This window comes from Bos grunniens, chromosome 25, assembly GCF_055505025.1.
Source record: "Bos grunniens cultivar Pamir isolate PY7600 chromosome 25, Bosgru_T2T1.0, whole genome shotgun sequence".
NCBI classification, from domain to species: Eukaryota; Metazoa; Chordata; class Mammalia; order Artiodactyla; family Bovidae; genus Bos; species Bos grunniens.
The window spans coordinates 41,663,723-41,691,277 of NC_141189.1; the positions used below are offsets into that span (position 1 = coordinate 41,663,723).

Consider the following 27,555-nt stretch of genomic DNA (forward strand, 5'->3'; position numbering starts at 1 on the left):
AGGTTCTGTTTCAGCGCCTGTCATCTTTTGAGCCAATCCATCCAACACTGGCCTCATTAACTAACAGTCACCCAGGAGAGCTTTTCAGCTCTTTCTGACTCTAGGCAGTCTTTCCCATAAGATAATGTGCAAAGATCCTAGGGTCTGTCTCTTAAAAGTGTAGCAGAAAGACCCCTGTGTCTTCAGTTACAGGCGCGGGTTCTTATTCAGCTCTACCAGTCCCTCCATGACTCAGGGGAGATCACATTCCCTCTCTGGTCCTTGGTCTGATCAGAACCTCTGTCACCACTGGATGCCCCTTCTCTATACTCTTGTTCTTTTAACTGGGAGTAATTCCTCTGGTTTTTCCTTTTACTTAAATTTCTCTGAGCCTGTGAATTTAGGAGAAACAGTTATCTGGGCAGGCAGACCCCAGGAGCCAGCTCTCCCCACCGTTGTGTCAGGATGGGAGGTTCAGAGAGGATGAGAGCCTGCAGGGAACATGGTCTCCACTGAGACCAAGTGCTTGAGACTGAACCACCTCAACTCAGGGGAAACACACACAGCAGAGCACTCCCAGGATGTTCTGATGATGCTGGAATGTGACCCAAGAACAATGGGTCAGTTCTTACACAGCTCCCCCCATTAAAGGGTTCTGGAACAAGTGGACATTCCTGCCCCTCCATCCCGAACAAATACAACAGCAGCAGCAAGATTTAAAGAGCTGGGGAGCCATGTCACGTGGCACTTGTATTTGTGATAACCACATTTTCCGTTAAACTGCTGTTTTGGGACTTCCTTTTTTTTTTTAAGAGACATTGAACAGGGCCTGCTTTATGACTAGAGACCGTTCTGAGGTTACGATCCCTTTCCTCTTCTCACAAATCAAAGTTCTAGGAGTGGCTGGAGGCTGGAGCCAGCACAGGGAGGCTTGGCCCTAGCCAGGCTGGGGAGGAGCACCTGCAGGAGAATCAGGCCCATCCCTGCTCGCACAGAGCGATGCAGAGACCCCTCTGAGTCCTCCACCAGTCTGACTTCAACAAAACAGGCAGCAGAGTAACTCTGCTCTGTGTGCATGGGAGTCGAGCTGTCCTTTCTTATATTTTTCATTTACTTCTCTGCAAAGTTAACTTGGTAAGTCTAATAAACATGTGCCAAATTCTATGCTGCTGGGTCTGCAACCAATGTAATGAGATTTAATTTTAGAGCTTTTCTCAATTCATTTGCTCCTTGATCTAATTCTACAATTTTATAATGAAGGGAGATAGACAGTTATTTGGAAGTAGTCTGCATGAGAGGCAGGGATGGGAAGTGAGATAAATACTCAATGTTCTGATGTCAAGGACTAGTTTTTCCACAGGTACCTTCCTAAACTCCCCCCAACTCTGTCTCACTTTTACAGGATTTTTGCTTTGTTTTTCAAAACTGATGTCTGTTGTCAAAAGAACACACAATACATCAATGGATCAGAATTTAAAGTCTGGAAACAGACCCACACAGTATAGTCAACAGACCTTAGACGAGGGTGAAATAGCAGCGAATAGGGGAAGCAATTGGGGCCAGGCCCAATGGACACACCCACAGGTCACAAATTGGACCTCAGCACAAACGACATGGTGTGCACCAAAGTCAATTCAGAGTGGATTTATATATCAAACCATAAAACTTTTAGAAAAAAAACACTGGAAAAAATCTTGTGACCTTGAGTTCAGCAAAGACTTCTTAGACATACTAAAAGCATGATCCAAATATGAAAAAAACAACAGAACAACAAACTGGACTACACCACAGCTAAAATGTTTACCCTATGAAGGTCACTGATAAAGCCACTAAGAAGATGAACCACAGACTGGGAGGGAACGTCTGCAAGTCACTTGCCTGACACAAGGCTTGTCTGGAACAAATGAAGGACATTCAAAACTCAGTGGGCACAAGACCTGAAGTGGCACCCCACAAGAGACAACCAGCGAGTCTTCGGAAGGTGTTCAATATCAGCCCTCAGGTAAATGAAGTGAAAACCACAGTGAGACACCCCTTCACCAGCAAAGTGGCTCAGATCAGACAGTCTGAGCACACCCAGCGTGGGGCGTGTTGGGGTACCCGGAAGCATCCTTGGAAAGCAAGCTGGCAGCCCCCTGTAAGGTCTACACATGCCCACCACTCCTTCCCTGGCAATCTATGACAAATGTTGGCGTCAACGGCAAGTCCTTCACTCTCCGTAAACTGCCTATGTCCCTTACCGGGGAGTGGGGGAAGGATAAACAGACCATGGATCCACACAGCCACAGGGATGACACTCCAGGGAAGGCTCGTGCACATACCACCACTCAAACCTTTAGATCCTGGAGCCAACACAGCTCCCACCTGACAGGCGGGGCAGGAAGGCCGGCAGGCAGTTCTGACACTGACGGTGCACAGGTGGATGGGGGTAATAAACAACCCTGGGGCCAGGGCCGCTGACCTCCAACCATACCCCATACCTCTGGGAGGCTTGGTGTGCCCAGTGATGCCAGCTGGCCAAGCCACCTGCTCCTCCTGGCCACCAGGATGAGTCTCTGCTCTTTTATACATGGTGGTGCAAACAACCTGGTCGTTCTCAGGCCTGCTCAGACGGGTGACAGTTCAGACACAGAGCCTAGGAACCCACCGCCAGCCTCTGTGAGCACAGATGCTGGGCCAGAGCCAAAGCGCAAAAGCACATGGGCAGCCGGCCTGGCAGGCCCTCAGCCTGAGGAACAGGGGCCCACCGGCCATCCAACATCAGGCCAAGGAAGGAGAGCAGCTGGGGTGCCAAAACGGCTGCCAGAAAAATGCACAGGACAGAGGGCCTTCCAGAGGCAAGAGGAGCTCCCACACTACAAAGCACGAGACTGAGGAGAAGAGTGAGACCGTGAAGGTGAGGGCCGAGTGGAGACCTGCCAAGAAGAGGGATGGACCCCAGCTCGGGGAGAAGCTGGGGCAGGTCAATCCACTCCCCTGGGCTGGCCACCTCCTAACGGGCAGATGCTTAGCTGCAAGGACATAAGGGTTAACTCTGAAGAGTTCAAGTTTTAATGGTTCTCACTGAGAAAAGGGGAGAAAACTGCATGTATTTCAAGGTCTATATTTGAGCAAAAAGTGTAAACTCATGGGAGCCAGCCTGCCACCCACGCCATCTACTCACCCAGCCTGAATGAGCTCGTTCAGCTTCGTGGCATTCTTGTCGTCCATGCCTTCGGTGCAAAAACAAACACACGTGAGCATCAAGGTGTCAGGAGCAGAGCCCAGCAAGATTCCATGTGATTATCTTCAGTGCAGAATCCAAACCACTTAATGGAACATCAGGGCCTCCCAGAGTAACATCCATGTCAGTTGCAGCCCCCGAGAACCCACATGTCACCTGCACTAAGAGCACTGTCCCCTGTCCACCAACCACTCGCCCCCAACTACCTCATGAGACACTACCCTTTCCTGGGGACCATCATGCCCCACTACACTTGTCCTGCTGGGTTCCTGGGCTACTTGTGGGCTTGCCTCCAACAGCTCTGCCAAAGCACGGGCCGAGGCCCTGTGTGTTTGCTTACTAGAGTGAACGTGCACCCACACCCCACCCAGGGGCGATAGGAAGTCGACAAAAGGACAAGGCTGCGGGAGCCTTCTGTGGGGAGGGGTCCAGCTGGGTGACACGGATGGGAAGACCAGACAGGGCCACAGCACTGGGCCAGCACTCCAGGACCAGGAGTGCTTCAGGGCAGGACAGGGATTCAGGAGCTCAGCAGAGCGCTAAGAGCAGGAGCCAGGGGTCTGTTTAGGAGTCCTCAGCCTGCAGGAGGAGGGGCGGGGAGCCGGGACACCTGGCCCTTTCTTCAGAGGCTCCTGGAAGTCCTGCCTGTTTCAGGGAGCGCAGGTCACCCAGGGAATGCCCGCCCCACCAGCCTGCCCACTGTGACGCACTCGGTGGCAGCTCATCCTCATCTCACAAGATGGCCCTGCAGGGGTGTGCCTTCCCAAGCCATGTTGACAGGCTGCAGCCTCACGTGCATAATCACACGGGGAGGCCAGAACACCTGTACAGCTAAAAGGACTCTAGTTATGAGGGCACGCTCAGACCAAGGCAAGGGAGGGTCCCAGATCCCTCAGAGCACCAGAGTTGGGAAAGACCAGGACGTGGGGGCTGTTCTAAGTCCAGACCCAGGAGACACAGCAGCTGTGAATCAGCATGTTGTGGACAGGCGTGCGCCGCCTGGTGTGGTGGATGTTCTGGGAGACCTGAGTTGGTCAGGAGACCAGTGAGGCTGTGGTGCCCACTGGAAACATCTTACACATGCTGGGTGTGCAGGGGAACATCCTTGTTCTCAGAGGCCAGCGGGTGAGGGGTTGACAGTGTGCTTGGGTGTTAGCAACTTACAGTCCCATGGCTGAGCAAGAAGAAAGCCAGTGTGTGGAGGGGCTGGGGGCAGGAGAGGTAACACAGATATGGCCAAGGTTCAGGCCAGTAAAATCTAAATGACAGCGTGTGAGATCAATACATCCTCCTTCAATACTTCCACAATGTTAAAACGTTCTGTACATTAAAGTGTTTTCAGGCTGAAAGCTGGGAAGAAAACAAAGAGCCCCAGGACTAAAGCTGCAGCCCCACTGGGAGGCGGCCCCGGGGAAGGTACTCACAGCCCCCGATCTTCTTGCGCAGCTCCCCATAGCAAATGAGGCCATACAGCTCCTGGGAGGACTTCTTGAGCCCACGGGAGAACACTGAAAACAAGGGAAGGTGCAGCTTCAGAAGGAGAGCACGGACGTGCGGGGCTCGAGGTCACGCCAGGGCACTGGGGGTGCTTCTTGGCTTTGACCCCTGCACCCTGGACCACAGGGCAGAGTACACAGCAATATGGTGCTGTTTTTGCACTTTTCAGAAGAAAAAGAGGGAGGAGGGGACCCTAACAGGCAGGGCAATGTCCCTAGAGAGAAAATAGAATGCCCAACATGGTGGGCTTCCACCAAGCGTGGGAGTATGGGATCACCTCTCTGTGCACAGACCCGGCCAGCTGAGGCCCGGCGCGGGTTTGGGGGAGGGTGGAGGGTAGTGGAGGCTGGGCAGCACAGACAGATCTGAGAAGCTCAGAACAGAACCAGCAAGACTGACAGGCGGATTGGAGACATCCACAAAGATTCAAAGGAAAGACAGGGACACTGTCACGGGAAGTGCAGTGACCATCACAACCATGACTGTCTGGAGCTTGGTCCACAGTCCCGAGAGCCCTGTTGCTGGCCATGGCATCGAGAAAGGACTTCTCCAGGGCGGAGGACAGCAAACCATGGCTTGCAAGCCAGACCCAGCCAGGGCTCTCTGTAAACACGCAAATGCAGCAGCAGCAGCACACAGTCCTCCACACCCCATCCAAGCGAGCGAGGAAGCAGGGTGAAGCGGTTTCAGTAAAGACAGTAACCCTCCAAAGCCAGACTCCTTATACAAGGACAGTTCGGACCACCCCTGGGCCTTTCCAGGCTGGGGGAAGCCCCGGCCCTGGCAACCTGACCACAGGGAGAGGCAGCGGGGAAGCTGGGGGGTCATCAGGGAGGCGAGAACTCGCTGCCTGGCCAAAGACCACCTGCAAGGCACAGGCAGAGTTCACAGGAGTGGCGTGAGCATGGCCACCACAGTCATCCTGCATCAGCAGTGCTGCTAATGGGGAGTGTTAGAACCAGGTGGTCACAGGAGGGACTGAGCCATGAGAAGTGGCAGAAGTGACACGGACACGGCTCTCCCAGCGTGTGGACAAAGGAGGCGGCAATGCCTCCCCCGAGGACAGATGCTGATGGAAGGGGTGCTCGGAGTAGGAAGTCAGGACTGCACCTGGCAATGACCTAGACATGTGACTTAAAGATAGTACCACGCAAACCAGACTCAAACACAAGCGACGAGGGCCTGGGAAAGCCGTGGATGGCCAGCCCTCCACCCCCAGCCTTCCATGCCAGGCCCGGCCCACTAACCCACCAGGGCCCTCTTGGGAGAAGGACGGGTAATGAAGAGGTAGGATCCAGGACCACGGTACCCTCCCTGCCAGCAAGCGAGCCAGGCACCTAGACGCCACAGGCGTCCTCGCAGTTCAGCCCAACTACCAGCTACAAGGCCTCTTGCCAGCAGGCATGCTGAGCCGAGGACACCCCAAGCCGTGTGCTGGGTGGGCACGGGGCCAGGGAGAGGTGGGCAGGCGGCGCTTACCATTGTCGAAGTCAATGTACTTGGTGATCTTGTGCCAGGTGCGATAGTAGAAGTGCCGCACCTGCTCCTTGTTCTTCACCATGCCAGCCGGCCGGCCCTTCTTCCGGTACTTTAGCGCGATGTTGTTCTGGATGGCCTCAAAGTCCTTCCCGTGCTGCAAGACAGAGCCCGCGGCACACACAAGGCAATCACCACGAGGCAGCCTCTGGGCAAGGCAGACGCTTCACAGCTCTCACTGGGAGTGAACTGCAGCCCGGCTTCCCCAGCACCTCAGGTTTCCATCAGAACAATGGACAAAGCAGCAATAGAATGACCTTAACATGTGGGTCCCAAGAGGCAAGGAGCCGGAGCAGGAGAAACATAAAGCTTATCACTTGGACAAAGGGCTTAACCTCTAGAGTTCTTTAGAGCCCATGAAATGGGATACCCGCATAAACAATAACCAGAAGATATGACAGGATGGAGGAGCTCAGGGTGCTGTGTATCTGGTATCTTAAAACATCAACTATTCAGAAACAGTCTCACCAATTCACTCATACAAAAGGTATTAAACAGGATCACACAGAATGTGCTCTGAATACAGCTGTGGACCTTCCTTCAGCAACTCCACACAGAAACCAAGTACAGCTTAGATTTTCAGGACGGAATTTACATTCCAGAGAACACAGTGTCGATGCTGTTCAGGTACTGCCCATGACTGAAAGTCTCATCAACACACACCAAGCAAGAGCGTGGGAAGGGACCTGCAGGTAACGGCACGCCAGCAGCAATGAGCACCATGGGTGCCCAAGGCTTGGCTTCTAAATCCCACTTTCCAAAACGAACAGAGTTCCTTGGGAAAATGGGCATCGCCAAGTCTGGGGCAAGGAAAACACCAGGAATGTCTAGAGCATCCTGAGTTGCCAGAGAGAGAGAGGAAATACTCAAGGTTGAAAGGAAACATGTTAGAAGGACACAGGAGCCAACATAAATGGAGAAGGGAGAGCTCCTGGCGTGGGGTTCCCAATTAATAAATGTACGTAGAGTAAGGGAGCTAGAAGGCAGTCACTGGGCATACACCACAGTAATAGTTGTTCCAGTAAGCAGCAGCACTGGTTGCTTAAATTAGAAGAAGGAAAAATGATGCGAAACAGGGTATTCACACAGCCTCAAAGTTAAAAAAAAAAAAGAGGAAGACTTGGTGGTGGAGAACCTGAGAGATGCAACCTGAATGCAGAGACCAAGGTTCACAGAGCAGGCCCGAGAGCACAGCAGAGGCTCCCACAAGGACACCCAAGGAGGCACAGCACTCCTGCAGCACTCGCAACACAAAGCTTAAGCTTAACCACAAGGAAATGTCAGGTGAGCCCAACGAGGGGTGCTCCACGAGTGAACAGACTGGATGCTTCAAAAGAGACCACGGTAAAAAGGGGAGACTGAGGGACCTGTCCCAATCGGGAGGAGCCAACTACAATGTGGGTCAATGTGACCCGGAGGAGGACCCCAGAATAAACACTGATGACATCAGGTTGATCCTCCTCACTGTGTTGGTCACCCTGCAGTCATGAGGGTATCAGGGAAGCAGGAAAAGGGCACGTGAACATTCCCTGTATTCTTTCTGTGGTTTTTCCAATTCTGGAATCATTTCAAAATTTAAGATCAAAAAGTAAAAATCCTAAAGAATGAATACTCATTCTCTGTTTTAAAAAAAGCAATGGCAGGTGAGCCAGAACAAGACAGAGTTGCACGTGAGGTGCCTCCTCCAGCGTCTAGCTCAGGTACTTCCTCTCCCACAAAACTGCCACCAGCTGCGAGGGGAAGGCCCAGAGGGATGGGCACCACTCTGAGCCACTGGAGAGCATCTTAGAAGGGAGAAGCAAAGACACTTCCCAACAGCCACCTCACTAGAAACAGCTTTGAAGGTCACACCAAGGAGATGAAGGGCCATGGTCAGAGGGCAAGGCCTGGGGCCACCAAATGGGGTGTGAGGGGGGAGCCCCACCAGCCCTGCAGGCTCCAGGAAGCTTACCTCGTATAGCCCCTCAAAGAAGGTGTTTTTGTCTTCTGTGCTCCAGGACTCCCACTGCCGCCGAACCTTCTTGCCTTCCTCCTTCTCCCCGCCGGAAGACCCCAGGTTCCTGGAGGAGGAGCGAGAGCCCCCTGCAGGGGCAGCAGGGGCAACCCCAGGCCCATTTGCAGCCGATGATCCACCACCATCAGCTCCTTGGAGAGAAAGAACCTTACAGTGAGTGACCTGTTACCAACAGAAGCTGCCCCAGGCCCCGCCCCCAGCAAGTGAGTGACATGGTCCTGCCCTGACCTCTGACCCTTGTGAACGTTTAAACAGTGAGAAAAAGGAAACAGAGCGTTTATGTGGCACCACTGAGAGTACAAGGACAAGGCCTTGCTGAGGCACTCAGCACCTCTTTCTCAAAAGAGGTTTTGGGTAAAGTAATTATATTTTCAAATAAACAAATTGAAATTCAAAATCAAGAAAACATCTACATGTGTGTAAGACACTACCTTCTGAGAGCTACAACTGGAACTTCAACATATGCACCACACAACCCCACAGCATCTTTTAAAAGTCTCAAAACTCCTGTTTTTCTTGATCACTTTTTATCAACAAAGTCTGGTGTTCTAAGAGTGAGTGACATCCCACACACGCTCTTGAAGCACCAGTTCTGTATCTCGAGATGAGTCCTTCAAGACCCTGCTGGAGGCAGCAGCACATACGGTCCAGCATGGGGGTCCAAGCCAGGCCCAGGACCAGAACTCTGAGCTCCCAGGAGGACACAGGCAGCAAAGCCAAGGCAAAGGTCACAGATAACTACACACTTTATGACCTGACCCAGCCTTCCCACCCATTCCAGTTCCTTCCTCTCAGATGGAAGGGGAACTCCCAGTGTATTTTTGTGATAACCAGCATTCTCTTTTCTCGGAACCACAGGGCCATCCAATGGTTAGAATCTGCAAACTCTGAATGACAAGGGTAAAAATAAGATCATAAAAACAAAAGTGCTTCAAACAGGAAAAGCAAACAAGTGCAGATAACTGTTAAGATGCTTTCTTGATGAGATAATCATGAGCTTTTCCATCAGATCCACTTCCCAGTCAGTTTGCTGGGGGCCCTCCTTGGGCAGACACGTGCTCACTGGGAACTCAGGGCCATGTTTCCCTCAGCCCCTCGAGAGGGTTCTGCCTCCAAAGGGAATAAAAGACAATCGTGAGAAATAAAAAAAGTGACAAATTAAAAGTGATTCCATGCATTCTTGCAAAGACCACCCCTGCAGAATCCAAGTGCAGGGGCTGTCTGGGGCCCCGGGCAGGGCGGAGTCACTCTCCCCCCTGATGCCTCACTGCCTTTCAAGGTGCGGATCCTCGTAATCACATTGACACGTGTGTGTGCTCAGTCGCGCCTGACTCTTTTCAACCCCGTGGACTATATAGCCCATCAGGTTCCTCTGACCATGTATTTTTCCAAGTAAGAATACTGGAGTGGGTTGCCATTTCCAGAGGATCTTCCTGACCCAAGGATTGAACCTGCATATCTTGCATCTCCTGCATTGGCAGGTAGATTCTTTACCACTGAGCCACCTGGGAAGGCCTAACGTCAACATAAGCAGTATCTAAAAAAAGCTGATCCTATCAGTCAGCTACTGGGCATGAGAATGTGTTCATATGTGTAGAAAAACCACTCAAGTACATGGAATGCGCCTGATTCTCTTGTGGGGAAATGTGTTATCAGGCCAGCGGGCCACCTTCAGAAAGCGACACACTCAGCTAACAGAATTCACAATTTATCAGAGCTGTATAGCCCAATTAGACGATCACTAACGAGGCTACTCAAATTTAAATCTTAATTAAAATTAAATAAAACCCCAGTTCGTTAGTCACACCAGCCACAGCTCTAGTGGTCTGGGTCCACAGGGGGCCAGGGGTTCCCATGCCAGACAGTGTGGGAGGGACCTTTCTGTCACCGCACCTGTATGTTCACCCCTCACATCCTAGACACAGCTAGGGAAGACAAGCCGGTCCCAAGCTGCTTCCCTCCGCTTCGTGAGGCTCAGCAGATCTGTACCTGAGAATCCCCGTGCGCAGAGTAGGGGAAGGACGCCCTCGCCACAGGACCTGACTTTGTCAGCTCCTCACCAAACCAAACCAAACCCCTGACCTAACTCATGAGCCCGGCATGTCCCAAGATGTTTCAACAGGCAAGGCAACTCAGTTCGTGTGCAGGGATCGTCGGTTTTGTTCCACTGCGCGCAGGTCAGAGACGCCTCTCCATGAGCTCAAGATCAGGTCACGGGTGCCATTTAAACCCACTCTCAAATAAAAGAAATTCTGGTTGACTTGGAGCTCATAACTCCTCACGAGTACTCCTCTGAGGAAGGGCTGTCTGTCCACCTCTGCACCACCCACAACAAAGAATTTCATAAACCCTCCTTTTCCAAGACAAAGGCAACTTGCTAACAATCACAGCTCAGGTTTAGCTTTGCCAGCCCACACTGGTGTCAACGTACTTGAAATTACACACATTTTTGAAAATTCTGTTAACGCAGGCCTCTTGCTGGGTTTTGTGAGATTTTCACTGGTGACCCGCAACAAGGAGGATGAACAGTGACGGAAAACTGAATGGCAGCATCTCTGAGCCTGGAGGGACCTCAGGAGTAGCCCACAGAATACACCAAACCAGCAGACACGAAGGAAAGGACGACTTAAAAGCTGCTCCCAGGAGGTCCTTGAGGCCACCAACCATGCGCACTTCAAGGCCAGAGGTCAGAGCAGCGATGCTCAGCCCGGGTTTCAAAAACATTCGTCCTCAGTAGAGGAAAATAAAGCCAAGGACCCTCAGGCGACCATTTCCACATCTGCTGCCCGTCACTCTAGACCTTGAATGCTTCTCAGAAACAGAGTAAAATCACAAAACTTCATGGGGGGAGAGAACACAGCACCTGGTACATCCCTGAAAATTCAGATGAGGAGGAGGAAGAACGGCATCCCACCTGAGCTCTGGTTCCTTCGAGCGCTGCGACTCAAGCAGGAAAAGACAAGTAGGATCAGAGACACTGGGAGAACGAGATGGTTACCGGGCAAAGTCCAAACAGAAAGAGTGATGACTGAAAGGGGAAGACAGAGAAGCCAGCGAGAAGAACAGAGGTGCAGGAAGGCAAAGGGCGGGGGGGTGGGGGGGGGTGTTGAGACGACAACTCTGAACAAGCCTTAATGGGTGTGGGGCTCTCCCTGGGGTGGGCGTGGGTATGCACAGGCCCCAAGTCAATGTGACACCTGCAACCGTGCTTCTGAGGCCACAAAGAGGTTAGTCAGAGCCTGCACGTGAGAAGTCAGCATCGGGAAGGCAGGAGGGAAAGCACACACGAGGCCGGAGCCCGGCAGCCTCCCTGTACCTCAGAGCAGGAACGGCCGCGTCAGGCCTCACAGTGTGCTCAGCAAGAGCTGGGGAGCCGGCGACGTCCCTCCCACCCACCACGGCCAGTGGTGGGTGGGCCAGTCCTCCGGAGGCTCGGAGCCACCTCGGAGCAGACCCCTCAGTGCCCTCTCTGGTCTCCCAGACCACCCACCCAGGCCGCAACCCTCTCCAGGACTCACGTTTGAGGAACACAGATGTGCGGCGTCTGTCTGCGTCCCCCGCTGCCCGCATCCACTCCAGACAAGCTAGACCGCCCGCTCTTTCTGCCCATGCCCCCTCAGCACTGCGCAGCAGAGAACCAGCCATCTTTCTGCCGGGGAAGCCCAGGTGCCCAGCCCCGAGGAGCGCGTCTGGACGCCCTGTTCCCTTCTATCCTTGTGTGCAGTCACCATCACCAGGGGGAAAGAAGCCCTGAAAGCGGGAAAGCCGCATGGCCCGGACGGCAGGGGCCCAGCCAGTTCCCCTCCTCATACTCCAGACCTAGCGTTATCCTCCCGGGACACGGGGCTCCCCCAGGACGTGTTACGTCACGGTGGCTGTCACCTGGGCCGTGGCTGCCTCAGCATTTACGACACACAGAGCCACGGGCAGACAAAGGAGAGACCCTGGTCTCAGCGCCCCCCGTCTGTGATGGAGGTGGCAGCAGGCTCAGGACTCTGGTGGATGCTGGCCTAGCACGGCCGTGTGACGTCCCGGGGGACTCCGAGGATGTGGTGACACCCCGTCACAGCACACTCCCTGTCCTCAGCCTTCCTCTGGAGCCTGCGAACTTCCCGAGCATAACATCAAAGTCCCAAGGGACAGGAAGACCCTGTCGGGCTGGACTCGAGGGCTTCAGAAACGTCCACCCAAGCCCACCTGCGCTGGGCAGGAGGCACGCTCCCGTCTCACCGCCTGCCCGCCCCCAGCCCCACTAGGGCGCCGCCTGGCACCGTGGAAGCTCACGGCCGAGAGGGCAGCACGCCCAACATGAGGCCCGGCGGGCACCCCAGGCTGTACTCAGTCCAAATGGGAGGTGTGACACCCAGGGTCTCAGAGGTCCTTCTGTGCTGCTGCTGAAGAAGCCTTCTCCACCAAGGCACAAGGTGGATGGTTCCCAGGAAGGGTGCCGCCCCACGGACGAATCCAAGCACCCCCATCCCCACCACGTCTGCTGGGCCCCGAGAGCCGCGTGCTGCCCACCAGGACCGCCCTCAGCACTTGCTGCTCCATCTGCCTCAGCGGCACCTCGCAAGGCTCAGTGTCCCCCTCTCTCAAACCAGGCGTGGCCTCCCTCGAAGACTTTCGCTCCTCTCACAGATATTTAAGACAAACACAACTACAACTCAGCGCTCCCACTAAAACGTACACCCTCCTCAGGGAGTAACGTGGGGACCACAACTCCAAGGCACGTTTCACACGCTGGTCCTCGGCGCTGAGAACACCAGCCTTGCTTGATGTGATAAAGCACTCCAGCACACCGCCATCCAGGACAAAGACGGTTTCTGCATCTGTGACTCTGCTATCTTTGTATTTTCATATCATCCGAAACAGGACACAACGTACTACCTGAAATGACAACCCTGACGCGTGTACTCTCAGTGGGCACCAGACAACCGCAGAAGCTCACGAGACACCACAGAAGCATCGGTGTTGACGTTGAAAGTCAAGGAAGTACTAATACTCCAAAGTTAGCTCAGCCTTTAAACCAGAATTCAACTGTTCCCTTACCTACTTGCCCAGGCTATCTGTCCACGTCTTGGACATGAAGCCGGCTCAGGGCACAGCTCTGACTGAGGGATTCCTGGAAGCTCTGCTCCACAGGCGGGCTCCCCTCCATCTGGCACGGCTCCATTGTGGCCGCTCTAACGCGGCCTGGGCCGGCGGGTCTCCTGACCCACCACACACAGAGGGGGCCTGTGTCACCCAGTAGAGCCCGTGTCGCAGACCCCGTGTCTCCTGCACATGCAGCCTCAGTAGGGAGAGAGGCATGTGCTGGACACAGCTGGAAGAACGGCCTGCCTCTCACTTCTCCTCCCATAAAGCTGAGACCTTCACAGAGCCTGAGGGACCCTGGGGTGACGATCCAACTGGCCACAAGGACCACAGAGCTCCAGCCTCATGGTCTCTGGAGGGTCGGGTGTGTCCCCCTGCCCCTGGTGGGTATGGAAGGCAGGGACTGCCCTGCCCGGCTGCCCCGGCCTGGGGAGGGACGAGAGTGACCGCGGCATGGATGCCAGCAGGGCCTCGCCAGGCCGGGCACTTCGCGAGGTGAAGGCTAAGGAGAACCTACCAGGGAGACAACCACCTGGCCTCTGGGCCTCTGCCTTCTCGCAGGACCCCAGGCACCTCTGAGCTGAGGGAAGCGCGGCCTCGGCCGTGGCCTGATCTATCTGGTGCTGAACGGAAGGAGCATAAAGTTCGGGCAGGGCAAGCACCCCTCCAGCCCAGCTGAATGAATCCCTGGAGCTCAGAGTGGAGACACTGGGTTCCCGACCACAGATCATCCTTCCTCCCAAAAGGATACCGTCTCCCCAGGGTCAGCCGCAACAGGGTGAGGTACGTCTGAGACATCTTTAAAAAAAATTCTGGAAGGTACAGGCAGGCCCCAGACTAAGCAAAATGCAAACGCTGATTTCTAAGCAAGACACAGTAAAGCCAGACAACGCAGCCGCACTGTGGAGACGGCGCCTCCTCTGACTTGCTCCCTGACTCTGCAGAATCAGCCTGCTTGGGTGGGGGGAGGGGACAGCCTTGGAAACAGAGGGTCTAACTCTGCCCCCAACTCAGGCGTCCCCTGAGGACCCCACCCCCTAGAGGCTCGGGGGCATTCCTGGCACCTCTATCCTACCTCCCAACAGGTGACCCCGCCCACCCCGTCCATCCACTCAGACTCTGCCTGAAGCTCGACCTGGCAGCCAGGCCCGCTTTCCCTAAGAGCAGGGCTTCGGGGCGTTACTTATTTCAGTGAGGCAGGCATTGGGGTTATCCTGAGAACCTGAGATGTGCATCAGGAACTGAACACACGGGAGGGCGTGGGGGCCCTGCCTCCTGGCCTGGTTCCTGCAGGTTGTGAAGTCAGTCTCAAGTGTGTTCTCAGGCCACTTGGGGCGCATGGCAGCGCCAGGGGAGCATTTGTTTTGACATCAAGCAGAGCCACTGGTTTCTGACCTGCAGCCTACCTTCTGTGTCAGCTGAACACGTTATCTGAACAACACTCCTCCGTATCTGCGCCCAGACAAAAAGCAAAGTAACAGAGGTGCAAGATGCCTGGCACACAGGTGCTAAATCATTGCCACTTGCCCCTGGTCAATTCAAAAAGGATTTGATTCAGACTTCCACTTCTGGTTTTTCACTGAAGTTGACAAAAGAGTCCATTCTTATGAAAAAAGAAAAGACAGTATTTGTGTGGACAGAAGCAAAACGAAAACTTCCTTTCCTCCCCAAGCCTTTTCCTCCCAAACGCCGGCAGAGCTCTCCATGCATTAAGACTGAAACTGGAAAGCGGTCAGTAACCAAAGGAGCCTTCTCTGGCTGGCTGTGATTGTACCTCAAATATAATGGAAATTTTTACTTTCCTGAAGTGAAAAACCTGGAAAAATTCCCTTACTGGTCCATACTCATCACTACAGGTGGAGATTTCCACCGTCTGTGCAACGAACAGCTCCTCCAAGAATGTTCCCCAAGGTTACAATTGACCTGCTCTCTGCCGGTCAAAGGGGCGGGAGAGGGAGGAGAGGCTGCCCGAAGCAGGCGGGGGATATCCTGGGCACAGGGAAACTTGAGGCACAGCCCAGAGGTGGCCTCGCCAGGAAGCTCCGGGCCAGAGGCAGGCCCAGGAGTCTGTGAAGCAGAGGAAACACACTTTTCACTCCTCTCCCAAACATCAGCACCACAGTTCAGCTTCATTATTCACTTTAGCAAACTTCTGCGTGCTAAAACAGGAAAATACACAAGCTGTAAGCAGCACAATTTCTAACAAACTTCCATTTTACTGATGGGAACTGGATGGCTGTTCCAACCACGTTTGGGCAAGAATTAAGAACACATCTGAGGCCAGGCTAATCAGAAACCTTCCCCATCAGCCCCACATTCAAGTGTGCAAGGGAAAGCAAACCGCCCCTTACCCACTGCCAACATTCTAACTTTAGTCTCACGTCCCATCCACGCCACATCACCTCACAGGCAGCCATTCACAGGGGACAGAGAGCTTCCAGTGCCTCACTCCATTTTAGCAGCTACACGTGGAGAGAGGGGAGCCATCCCCGGCACTCCTCAATTCACAGGGAAGGAAGGATGCCTCTCCAAGGAGAAAGCCGGTGAGAGGGGTACAGCGAGCAGACGGAGGTCAGAGGGCCAGGGGACCAGAGCCAGAGACTCTGACCGGACGTCAGAGCCAGTGCTCCTGAAGCCACAAACAGACCCTTGGAGGCTCACTAGCACTTACACATGGTAACTTAAGACATCTCTCTGAGTAGGAGTGAAAAACTGCTTTTTACAAAACAAAGCCATGAAAACAAATTAATGTTTTCCTAATCAATCAGCAATTTTCACACCAAAATAAACTTTTATGAGACAAGTTTTAACTTCTGAAGCATACAAAATTATCTCATGCTTACATCTCCAAGTGAGTATAGTTACACCAAAAGTCTTCACCCCCCCCACCTCCCCCCAAAAATGAGTAAGGCTATGACTTCAGAGGCCAGTCCTCTTCAGCTGAGAATGAGGCAGAAGTTAGCAAGTTTAACTGCACACATTTGGCACAGATCTCCAAAATGGGTCCTCCACTAGCTTCTGAGGTATTTCCTTCTTAATATTATCAGGACCAGCTAACGATTTAAATTCCATCGCCCAAGGAACCAAGTGAAAGTTTTTCTCATGTGAAACTCACTAGAAAATGGTGTTACATATGCTATCCATAAAAGTGCTGCAAACTTGGCCTGAAACAGAATATTAAGAACAATTCACTTATACCATTAAGAAAAAACAGAATACTGAAATATAAACAGATACAAGCAGAAAACAATGGGGAACTGACACATGGTTTTCTTACTATTTTGATAGAGACGTCCTCAACAACCTGAGAATGCCAGGACAAATCCTGTGGACTGCTGCTCGTTTATGTCAGGTCATAAATGTTTTCACCACTTACTACGCTAGGGGAGATGTTCTCATGGCACCCAAGGAAACCTTAGTAGAAACTCAAAGGGCCATGTCTTGAGGCCCTTAACACTCTCAAACCTAGCATACTTGAAGTAGAGGGTGATGGGCCCAAGCTGGACCCTCGGAATCATTCATTTTCGACTGATCAACCTTTCCCCACAAGAGTTTCAAAACTCCATTCCTTTGTTGTATTTTCACCATCTGAGGCTGAGGAAAAGATACAGCACGTAATTTCTCAATCCCTTTCTAAACTACTGTTTACTGTTTAAAATAGCCTACCATATAAATCACCCAAGCGCCTTTGAGGGGGGAAAAAAACCCAACCATCAGAAATCTATCCTATTTGTCCAAGGAAAGAATACTTACTGCCCCTTAACACAGTCGAAACACAGAAACAGTCTCTTTGGAGCAGGAAGAGAGCATGTCCCCTCCAAAGTGCCACTCAAAGTGCGGGTGCAGACACACGAGGGAACCCCAGCGGGGTGGAGGCAGGGAGGCATGAGGGAGGGGCCCCCCACCGGGGGCGCAAGGGCACACCCTGCAAGGGGACAGGGTCGCCTTACCTTTCCCGCGGGGCCCGGAGCTGCCCGCACCGCTGCTCCCCCCAGCGCAGGACGAGTCCTTCCTGAGCCTCTTGCTCTGCGGCCTCACGCTGGACCTGAGGAAGTGGTGCTGATCCTGGGGGCAGGCGGGCGGCGGGGACGGGGCCTGCGGGCCGCCCGAGGGGGCCTGGGGGCCGTCGCCGCCGTCCCGGGGGGTCTTGCCGTCCCTCTTTGTGCCGCCGCTCTCCTCGGCCGCGTCCCCGCCGCCAGGCCCCTCTCCTTCCAGCGAGTCTTCCTCGGCCGACCTCTTGCCCAGCCTCTTGAGCCCGTCCTCCCCGCCGCCGCCGTCTCCCAACTTCACTGTCATCCTGGCCGGGGCGGGGAGAGGGGGCCCGGGTGAGGCGCGGCCCGCAGTCTGCGAGAAGTTTAGCCGCACCGCTCCCCTCTCAACATGGCCGCCGTTGTTTGTTCCAGATCCCCTCCCGCGGCCCGCCCGCCCAAGCCCGGCCAGCGGGCCCGAGCCGCCGCCCGCCGGACCCCGGCCGGGACCCCCGCGCGCCCGCCCGCCCGACGCCCAGGAAACGGTGGCCGGCGACGCGGAGGCGGCGGGGCGGCAGCTGGGCGGCCGCGCCCGGACGGCCCTGTCCGCGCGGCGCCCCGGTCCAGGGTCGGAGAAGGGGCACTGGGCCCGGGTCGGGGTCCAGGGGTCCTGCAGCCACCTACCCTAAGGGCCCGCGGCTCATGGCCTGCGCGCCGGGCAGCCCGCGCGCCGGCCTCGCTCCCCGCGCTGCCTGAGCCGGCCGGGCCTCGGCGCCCGAGCCCCTCGACCCCACCCCACCCCACCCCGCCCCCCAAAACGCGCGGGGCTCCGGGCCCGCGCACCTGCCCCGCACTCCGGCCCCCAAAGTTGGCTCCGGAGCGAGGGTGAGGAGCCCGGATCGACCCCGGCCGGGCAGAGGCGCGGGCTCGCCTGCGTGCACAGGGAACTCCATGGTGGCCCGAGGCTGCCAGTCCGCCTGCTTATTTTAAAACAGACATAAAGAATAATAAGCTCGGGGTTTCTGGGAGTCTTGCTTCCGAGGGTGGGAGATGTGTGCTGCTGCGGGGATTTACGAATTAAAAATGCTTTTGCAACAAAGGAGCCTGTTGTGTGGAACAGACTGGTGTCACCCGTGAAAGTGACAGACAGCACAGTAACCTCCAGGTAAGAATGGACAGAAGATAATTCTGTCAAAACGCTAGGTAACCATGAATAAAAATCCTGCGCTAACTTTGTGACTCTCTGTTGTGAGCAATGTCATTGACAAAATATGATGACTTTAAAAATGTTTGTTGCCCAAAAAGCAGATCCACTCAATTTATTCAAGGAGATTCAGGTACTATCAACGTTGTAAGTCCAGAAATAGTAATGTGCACATGCGATGAAGCAAGAAACCTAAAAACTAGATTCCTCAACAGGTGTTGATACTGTGCCCAAACTGTGTTTGATATGCTCAACACGACTGCTGAGAAAAGGAAAATGAGAGTAAGACATCAAGGCCAAAAATGAAATACAGTAACAGGAGTGTAAGGAACTCTCCTAGAAAGACTTGGAAATGATTAAAATCATAGTGATACCTACCACTGCTCAAAAGTATTATGCCTCAAAACTACCTGCTACAGCTTTCATCTGTTAAAATTGATGTCTATCATAAACCATCTGAATCCACGTCAGTTACAAATAAAAATTAAAAAGACCTGCCATGCCAAAGAATAGTAATGTAAGACAGATGCCCAAACTTAAAGGACTTCGTGGTAGTACAGGACATCTCACTATTCATCCCTTATCCTATCCGTTTCTACTTAAGAAACCTGGGTTATAATGTGGCGAACCCTACCTTCCAGGAACCAAGCCATCATCCCAAAGCTACCCACAGTCAACCCAGGACCCAAGTAGTGGTTCTATCAGCTACAACAGAATAAACTTGCACGTTGGCCAAGCTAAATCTTGGGAGACACTACCTGAATACAGAAGAACGTGGCTTTTCAGAATTCAAAAGGTATTGACGTATTTCAGAGTCTTCCCTTGAGGGAAAAGGAAAACAGGAGATGGAATTCTCTCAAAGAGTCCCTCCAACCTTACTTCCTGACCGCGCACACAGGAGGGATCGCCTCAAGCCCCATCCCGGCAGGACACCACTTGTCACCTTCTGGGAAAGGAAAAGCAAAACCCACCTCCCTGGCTGACTTCTAGCTGCACACAAAGAGCTCCGTCAACGCAACACTCCTGGGTCCCGGCTCCCCGAGCCGCCCCGACGAAGCACCGCGTGCGTAACCACCGCCGTCAGGGCGCAGGCCGCTTCTCCCGCAGCCCCGCTCGGGCTGGGAGCCGGCCTCGCCGCGACAGCCAGTCGGGGCGGTCCACCCCTCCCGAGCCCCCAGCCTCCGGTCACCTTTTTCATCAACGCCTCGCAGCAGCCTGGCTTCCCGGGCCCGCCGGGGTCCTCCCGGGCGCCCGCAGAACCGGCCGAGTCGGGCAGCCCGGCCCCCGAGCGCCGGCTGCTGAGAGACCGCAACGCCGGTGTGGTCCTCCCGCCTCAGAAACAGTCGCCGAACGGCACTCGCCCCGGTACGTCCCCCTCGGCGGTCGGCGTGCGGCTGAGGAGGCTGCGGGCGCCGGTGCTGTCGCCCCTCAGCCTCCCTGAGGCCCGGCCCGCGGCGAACAGGAGCAGTTCCGGCTACGGCGGCCGGCGGAGTCCGCGGAGCCGACGCGCGGGGCGGGGCCGGGGCGGCGGGAGTGCGAGCCGGGGCGGGGCGACGCGCGCGGGGCCGAGCACGCCAAGGTTTCCAGCGGGCGCGCCCCCTCTAGGCGCCTTTCCATTGGTCAGAGGCGGGCGCGCGCGCTTACACGCAGGGACGCTGGGTGGGGGCGGAGGGCGGATCTGCGACGCGGGTAATGTTGTGACGCTAGCCTCGCGGCCGTGCGGACTGGTACGTCTCTCCGGATTGGTGGATCGGCAGCCAATAGAGTGAGAGCCTAGCCTGTGATTGGCCCGAGCCCTGTTGACGGATGCGTGAGAAGAAAACGCCGCCTCAGCTCTGAGTCTTGAATCCGGCGCGAACCGGGTTTTTACCGAAGAAGTGTGGAAGTGCGACTGAGGCAGATAAACACACCCTTTATTGGATTGAGTGTGAAGGCTTTCAAGTTTTTTAGTGCTGCCGATGGTGCTGGACGCTTAGGTTGTTTTTCTTCGTTTTGGCGATAAAGGAGTGGAGTTTATGGAGGAGGGATAAGAGTGATGGGGCTTAAGGGTACAAATTTGTTAAGGAGTAGTATGTAACGCGCAATGTTACGCCTGCGTGCTCAGTCGTGTCCAACTCTGCGACCCGGTGGACTGTAACCCGCCAGGCTCCTCTGTCCATGGGATTTCCCAGGCAAGAATACTGGAGTGGGTTGCCATGTCCTCCTCCAGTGGATCTTCCTGACCCAGGGATCGAACCCCTGTCTCCTGCATTGGCAGGCGGATTCTTTACCACTGAGCCACCTGGAAAGCTTGCACAATATAATGGATACAGACAATAATACTGTACTGACTAATGTGATAAATATCTCTACAATCTAATCACATAATATATAATGGGTCAAAGTAAGATTTTGTACACCTTAAATTTACGCAATATTACATATTAAATTTATTCAGTAAAATCCTAGTGTTCATGAAAATGGGTTTTTTTAAATAGAATCTTCCTTGTATGCTTAACAAGTGAAAGACCTTTGCTGCTGTTTGCTATAGTAAGTTTTCTTAGTAACGTAGCTTTTTCTTTTAAAATTAGTTTAACCCACCAGACCGTTAGAGCAGGACGGCACGTTGATAATACCTTAGGGAATGCAGTCAGCCGCCAAGGTTAGGGAAAAGGTTAGTTTCTAACTAAATGATCTCGTACTTTCTACTCTACGCTATTTTCTCTCTAATGGCGTCCATAAGCCTCCCCCCTCAAAGCACTGAACCAGCTTCAAGGAACTATGTTGAATCAACTGACTTTTCTCAGAAATACTCTTGAACGATACCCTCTTGGAGACAAATCAGAATCTAGCAAATCTTTCGGGGTCCAAGCAATAAGATTAACCAGAGGAGAGAAGCTTAAAGATGGCGTTCTCCTTTCCCAGTCTCCCTGCTGCCTTCCTCCTGACTGACCTATGTGGTTGGAAAAACTGAACTACAGGGGCGGGTCGCGAACCGACCGTGTATCCCCATCACATACAGAATACACTAGCTTCCCTTCTCTGGGCAGAAAGGCATATTCTGTCCCCTCGGCCCCCTCTGCGAGCTAGCGTTGTGGGCTCTAGACAACCATCGAGAAAGGGGGAAATTGCCCTGCACAGCCCAGCAGCTCGCCACTCGCGGGAGGAATCCTGCCCTCGGCTGCGTACGAACGTTTCCGAGCGTCTTCGGCTCTTTCCGGCCTCTCGGGGCGCTTCGGCTGGTCTCGGCGTCCGCCCGCTCGGCTTCGGCTGTATCCGAGCTGGGCTCGCGGCCGTTGTCCCGGCAACGCGCGGCGGCGCAGCGGCCCAGCCAAGGCAAGTGCGGCCCCCGGGCCGGGACCCAGGAGTAGGGGGTCTGGGGGCCCGGAGCCTCAGGACAGGGCAACGACGAGGCAGGGCCGGGGATGGGCTCGCGAGGCCGAGGGCCGGGACGGCTCGGGGAGTCTGGCGGGTCCGGGAGCCCGGAGCCTGGGCCCGGGAGAAGGGCGACGCCGAGGCGCGCCGGACTCTCTTCTCCGCCTCCTGGATTATCTTCGCCCAGAAACCCTGCCTGGGCCGATCGCCCGAGCGGTGGCCGATCAGGCCAAGGCTTAGGGGTGTGGGGCGGGTGTCTGAGGGCTCAGTGCGCGGCGAGGTCCGATTGAGGGCCGCGTGGCGGCGCGAGGCCGGGAGAGCGGAGCTGGAGGGGAGGGGAGGGGACGGGGGCCCGGAAGGGATTCAGAAAACCACCTTCTGCGCTGTCAGTTCTGTGGCCCGCGGGACTGCGCGGTCGAGCCGGAGATGGTGTTTCTTCATGTCCACGGGATGCAGCTATGAGCCTGCATTGACGAGGGTCGGGGGCGGTGGTTCAGAGTGAGGCTTTTCGGGGTGTCTTCCAGTGCCCTCCACTGCGCCCCTCCACCCAGCAGCCCCCGTTGCCTCACAGTCCTTCTGGTTTCCTCCCACAGCGTCTCCAAGCAGTGATGCAACTGAAGTCATCCTTAGTACCACAAGCCGTTGCTTCCCAAAAGGTGGCTTACCTGAAGACTGAAGAGGTTGCACGGCTGGAGGTGAGAGGAGCAAATCGGTGAGAAGTGGAATTTTTTTTTCTTTCCTCCAAAGTTTATATATTGACAAACGGCATTATGTTCAAGAGGTACCCTGCCTTTAGGAAAGGAAGTGCCCTTGTTTCTGAACCGATGCCATTAATGGATGCGATTTCGTTGTTAGTCATCTCTCCTTCTTGTTTTCTTTGATAACTTTTGTTTGTAAGAGCACATGTGTATGTGCGTGCTCAGTTGCTTCAGTCGTGTCTAACTCTTTGTGACCCCACGGACTGGAGCCCGCCAGTCTCCTCTGTCCATGGGATTTTCCAGGCAGGAGTACTAGAGTGGGTTGCCATGTCCTTCTCCAGGGGATCTTCTAGATCCAGGGATCCAACCCAAGTCTCGTGCATTTCAGGCAGATTCTTTACCAACTGAGCCACGAGGAAAGCCTTGGTACACAGGTAGCATTTACTGCTGCTGCTGCTAAGTCACTTCAATCGTGTCCGACTCTGTTCGACCCCATAGATGGCAGCCCACCAGGCTCCCCCGTCCCTGGGATGCTCCAGGCAAGAACACTGGAGTGAGTTGCCATTTCCTTCTCCAATGCATAAAAGTGAAAAGTGAAAGGGAAGTCTCTCAGTCATGTTGGACTCTTAGCGACCCCATGGACTGCATCCTACTGGGCTCCTCCGTCCACGGGATTTTCCAAGCAAGAGTACTGGACTGGGTTGCCATTGCCTTCTCCCAGGTAGCATTTATTCATTGTATAAAACTGGATTCATTCACCCTGGCCTGACCCCAATTTCTGCAACTAACAAGACATCAAAAGCCTCTTTCCTTGCTAGTAAGTATGTCCATCAGAGATTCATGTACTGGGGCCTGTTTGGTGGAGGCAGTGTTCTGGGGCCGGGTATGCTCCGGTGGCCCCTCACTCTGTGGGTCAGGTAATTGGGTGAGGAGTGGAGGATGGTCAGTCAATCACAGACTTACAGTACAGTCTAAATGGAGAATACAGGGTTCTCTGAGGACACTGGGCAGAAGCCCAGGACGACCTGGTGGAAAGAGGGTCCTGAGTACCCAGTGCAGGGGTGTGAGGGGGAGAGCCTCTGGGAGAGCCCCAGCAGGAAGAAAGTAACTTAAAGATCTTCTAGCATACTCGCTCCTTACAAAGTGATGTTCGAAATAAAAGATAGAGGAAATCAGGTTTAACTTTTCCAAGTGCTCTTATAATTCTTTTTCCGTCATTACAAGAAGATTGATATGTTACTCATTTTTCCAAGGCATATTTTCAGAGAGTAAACTTGTTAAACATGAGTAAGAATTTCCTGTAGCCCAGAATTTAGACCCTTGGTGGCTGCAACATGTTAGAACTCAGTGTAAAAGGCTTCCTTGCTGTGTTAATCTGCCCAATTTTTAACCCAGTGTGTCTCATTGTGGCTCTGTGTGAACGATTGCATGAAGTCTTTACTCAAGGAATCCAGAGCCCTGGACCAGTGCACATGTCCCCTAAGTGGAGTGTGTGCAGCTGGCCATGGATCCTACCCCCACAGACCCCAGTCTCCCATCCCCCCAGCTCCTCCGGCCAGTGCCCAGCCATCTATCAGGAGCCTGAATGGGTGCTTTTCAGCACCCATTAAACTCACCACCAGCTTGTGGTGGTGACTTTAGTGGTCAGGGTATATTTTCATAAAAGAAAGATACGCATTTGAAATGTGACTGTTCATTTGTACTCTCCTGCCTTCCAGCTTCTGGAAAAACAGGGTCTCCCTCTCTGAACCCAAAATGAGCCTGCATGGCTTTCTCTGATACAACTGTTGTATTGCTCAAAGCAAATGGCGTAGCCTGTTCCCTTCTCCAGTGATGGAATTTTGTAGGTGCTGGATAGCTTTTTTTGCAGTTTTTCTGTTGTGGTTAAATATACGTAAGATTTATTATTTTAACCATATATAAGTATATAGTTCGATGACAACATTAAGTACCTTCACACTGTTGTGTGGTCATCGCTACCAGTCTTTCGAAACAGAAACCTTATATATAATAAACACTAATTGCCCATCACCACCTGTAGCAGGCCCTGGCAACCACCAGTCTACTTTCTTTTTTCTTTTTTAAAGATTTTTTTGATGTGGGCCATTTTTAAAGTCTTTATTGAATTTGTTACAGAATTGCTTCTTGTTTTTACATTTTGGTTTTTTGGTCATGAAGCATGTGTGATCTTAGCTCCTGCAGTGCCTGCATTGGAAGGCGGAGGCATTGAATTTGGTGACTCTTAAGTACCTCATATAAGTGAATCATGCATTATTTGTTCTTTTTGAGTCTGATTTATTTCACTTCTTCTAGGTTCATCCATGCTGTAACATGTGTCAGAACTTCATCCCATTGTAAGGCTGCATTGTATGGATATACCACATTTTGTTTATCCATTCATTTGTTGATAGGCATTTGGGTTGTTTCCACCTTTTCACTATGAATAATGCTGCTATGAATATTGTGTTCAAGGATCTGTTCATATCCCTGCTTTCGATTCTTATGGGTTTGTGTCCAGAACTGAATTGCTGGATAATGTGATGATCCTGTGTGTGAGCCTGAGGGACCCACCAGACTGCTTTCCATAGCATCTGCACCATTTTACATTCCCACCAGCAGTGCACAAGGCTTCCAGTTGCCTCATCAACACTTTTTACTTTCTGTTTTTTTGATAATAGCCATCCTGAGGGGGATGAAGTTGAATAATTTCAAATGATAGCAACCACCCCAAAGAGACTTTTCTGGGCTAGTTTGCTTCCCCAGACTGACTCTAGGATGTGAACAAATGAGTGGCAGTCAGACAGTCATTCCATTCACCCTCCTGCCCCTCACACACAGGGACAACGTGCACATCTCTTAGGGAAGGAAAGAGAAAGAGATGTTAGGTAACTGATCAAGCTTATTTTTTCCCCAGTTGCCCTGTGGCCTTGCTTCCTCCCACTCCCTGACAGATGAATCCTTTGCTTCCTGCCACCGCAAGAGGACAGCAGGGACCACCTTGGTTTTCTGTCAAAAACTGGGGGTTAGGTTTTTCTGCACATTTCTCTTCTGTGCAACAGTTTGCTTTTTTTGGTTTGTTGTTTGAAAATATTGCTTAAAGGGGAACTGTAAAAATATGAATTGTCCTTGTTATGATTAGAATAAAAATGATCAAGGGTGGCACGTGTGGTCTAGTCTGCAGGCTTCATTTCTTTACTGTTTTGATGGCAACGTGTGTTATTCTTTTCCGTCACACCCCAGGCCTAATCCCTTGCTTCTAATTGTGTTTCCCACATTAGAGATCTCTTCCACATAAATTGCGTGCATCGGTCTGAAGGAGTGTTGATAAGGCTGTTGATAACTTGCCTGATGTCTTATGATTGTGGGTTTGTGTTACCTTTTTTTCCTAATTCCATATGTAGGAGTTTTGTTCAAAACCAACAGGACTTGTTTTTTCCCCAGCAGGTTTCGGTGCTGAGCAGGCCTGCGTTCCATCATGGCCCTCTACTTTGACCACCGCATAGAAGCCCCAGACACAGTCGGGTCTCCGTCCCACATTGGCTGGCATCCCATCTACCCGTTCTTGGCGGTTGCTTCTGTTAGCACAACCTCAGGAGGCAGCGTGGATGTGTATCTGGAGCAAGTGAGTGTGGAAAGCAGCAATCTGACTGCAGTGGCATCTGGCTCTTGTCTTGTTCTTTTGTTCTGGTGTGTGTGTGTGTCTGTGTGTGTGTGTGTGTGTGTGTCTCACGAGGTCCAAATTCTCAACACTGTAAAAGCCCTGTTATATAAGTAATTCTTTTACCCTTATTATTTAGTTTTGGGTACACAGTTAGGGATGCTTGAGACAGAATCCACCGTCAGTTCACAGTCACCACCAGGGCTGTCTGTCCCCACCTCGCCAGCCTTGTTGGGTCACACCAGCCTTCGAAACTGTTCGTTTCCTGGAGCGGCCATAACAAATTACCACGGATTGGATGCCTTAAAATAACAGAAGTTTATCCTCTCATAGTTATGGGGCCAGAAACCCCCAGCCCGGGGCTGGCAGGGCCCTGCCCTCTGAAGGCTCGAATGGAGGGTGTGTACCCTGCTGCACATTTACTTTGGTGCAGCCTGCAGTCTTCAGTGCCCCCTAGCTGTGGCGGGCTCTCTTTCCTCCTCATGTAAGGATACCAGTCATACTGGACCAGGGCCCACTCTAATGGCCTCGTCTGAGCTTGGTCATCTGCAAAGACCCTGGTTTCATAGGTCATGTCACAAGAACCAGGGGTTTAGGAACCAGCATATCTTTGGGGGCCACACAACTCCATAACAGGAACTTTCTAGAAACTCCTACTTCACCAAGGAAAATGGATTTCCTTTCCCGCCCCCTGCCCCACCCTCCCCAGAAATCTACCTCTCATGCTTTGGGTCCGCACCTGCTATCCCCTCCCCACACATGGCACCCTCCTGTGATGTCCTCCGGAGAGCACACCCAAGGGGCTTCCTCACCCAGCCTGCTGCGTCCAGCCTCCCCCATCCCCGACTGGCCTCCTCTCCCTCCATCCCTTCCTCCTCTTGAGGCTACGTTACCATCTCTTGGGGGACAACTCACAGGCCTGCGGTCCAGCCCACCAGTCCCACTGGACCACCAAGGAATTCCATAGATAAAACTTCAAAATTCAGAAAATTTAAAGCACACTATTACAAAACTTCATGTGTTTCTAATTGGCAGAAGGAAAACTGTAGGATTTCAAAATTATGATTTATTCGATGATAAGAAGGTCACAGATATAGCAGGTATAACTGGAGATTGGTAGGAAGAGCCCAGTAGAAATGCTGAGAAGCAAAACTGAGTTAATCTCTGAAAACACACACATTTATACTTTTAACCTGCTGCCTTTGAAAATTCTAGAAAACATGAGAATACAAGATCACATATCTTACTAACTCTTAGAGCAATGACATTGTCATATATCTCAAAGCTTCCGGAAAACTCCACTGTTCACTTGTGAGAGAACGAGAGTTAA

The 27,555-nt window shown here is 53.0% G+C and overlaps 2 protein-coding genes across 11 annotated transcripts in view; one reads left to right on the forward strand and one right to left on the reverse strand.

The window, feature by feature from the left end:
* CRAMP1 (cramped chromatin regulator 1) overlaps positions 1-20,021 on the reverse strand; it is a 44,831-nt gene extending 24,810 nt beyond the window's left edge. The window contains exons 1-6 of one of the 3 annotated variants that reach the window (XM_086376423.1): positions 19,705-20,021; positions 17,294-17,640; positions 8,187-8,380; positions 6,179-6,332; positions 4,627-4,710; positions 3,143-3,191 (exon numbers count right to left, since the gene is read on the reverse strand). In XM_086376423.1, the coding sequence (XP_086232549.1) occupies positions 3,143-3,191; positions 4,627-4,710; positions 6,179-6,332; positions 8,187-8,380; positions 17,294-17,639 (827 nt within the window). In that variant the 5' untranslated portion in view covers position 17,640; positions 19,705-20,021. Of the gene's footprint in view, positions 1-3,142; positions 3,192-4,626; positions 4,711-6,178; positions 6,333-8,186; positions 8,381-17,293; positions 17,641-17,995; positions 18,077-19,704 lie in introns of those variants that run through there. The other 2 variants (XM_086376422.1, XM_086376421.1) reach the window with 2 other exon arrangements.
* A 1,765-nt stretch (positions 20,022-21,786) lies between these two features.
* The window catches only part of IFT140 (intraflagellar transport 140), a 58,087-nt gene continuing 52,318 nt past the window's right edge, over positions 21,787-27,555 (forward strand). For 4 of the 8 annotated variants that reach the window (XM_086376390.1, XM_086376396.1, XM_086376395.1 and 1 more), the window contains exons 1-3: positions 21,787-21,830; positions 22,463-22,581; positions 26,009-26,189. In XM_086376390.1, the coding sequence (XP_086232516.1) occupies positions 26,043-26,189 (147 nt within the window). In that variant the 5' untranslated portion in view covers positions 21,787-21,830; positions 22,463-22,581; positions 26,009-26,042. The remainder of the gene's footprint in view (positions 21,831-22,462; positions 22,582-26,008; positions 26,190-27,555) is intronic. The other 4 variants (XM_086376391.1, XM_086376397.1, XM_086376394.1 and 1 more) reach the window with 3 other exon arrangements.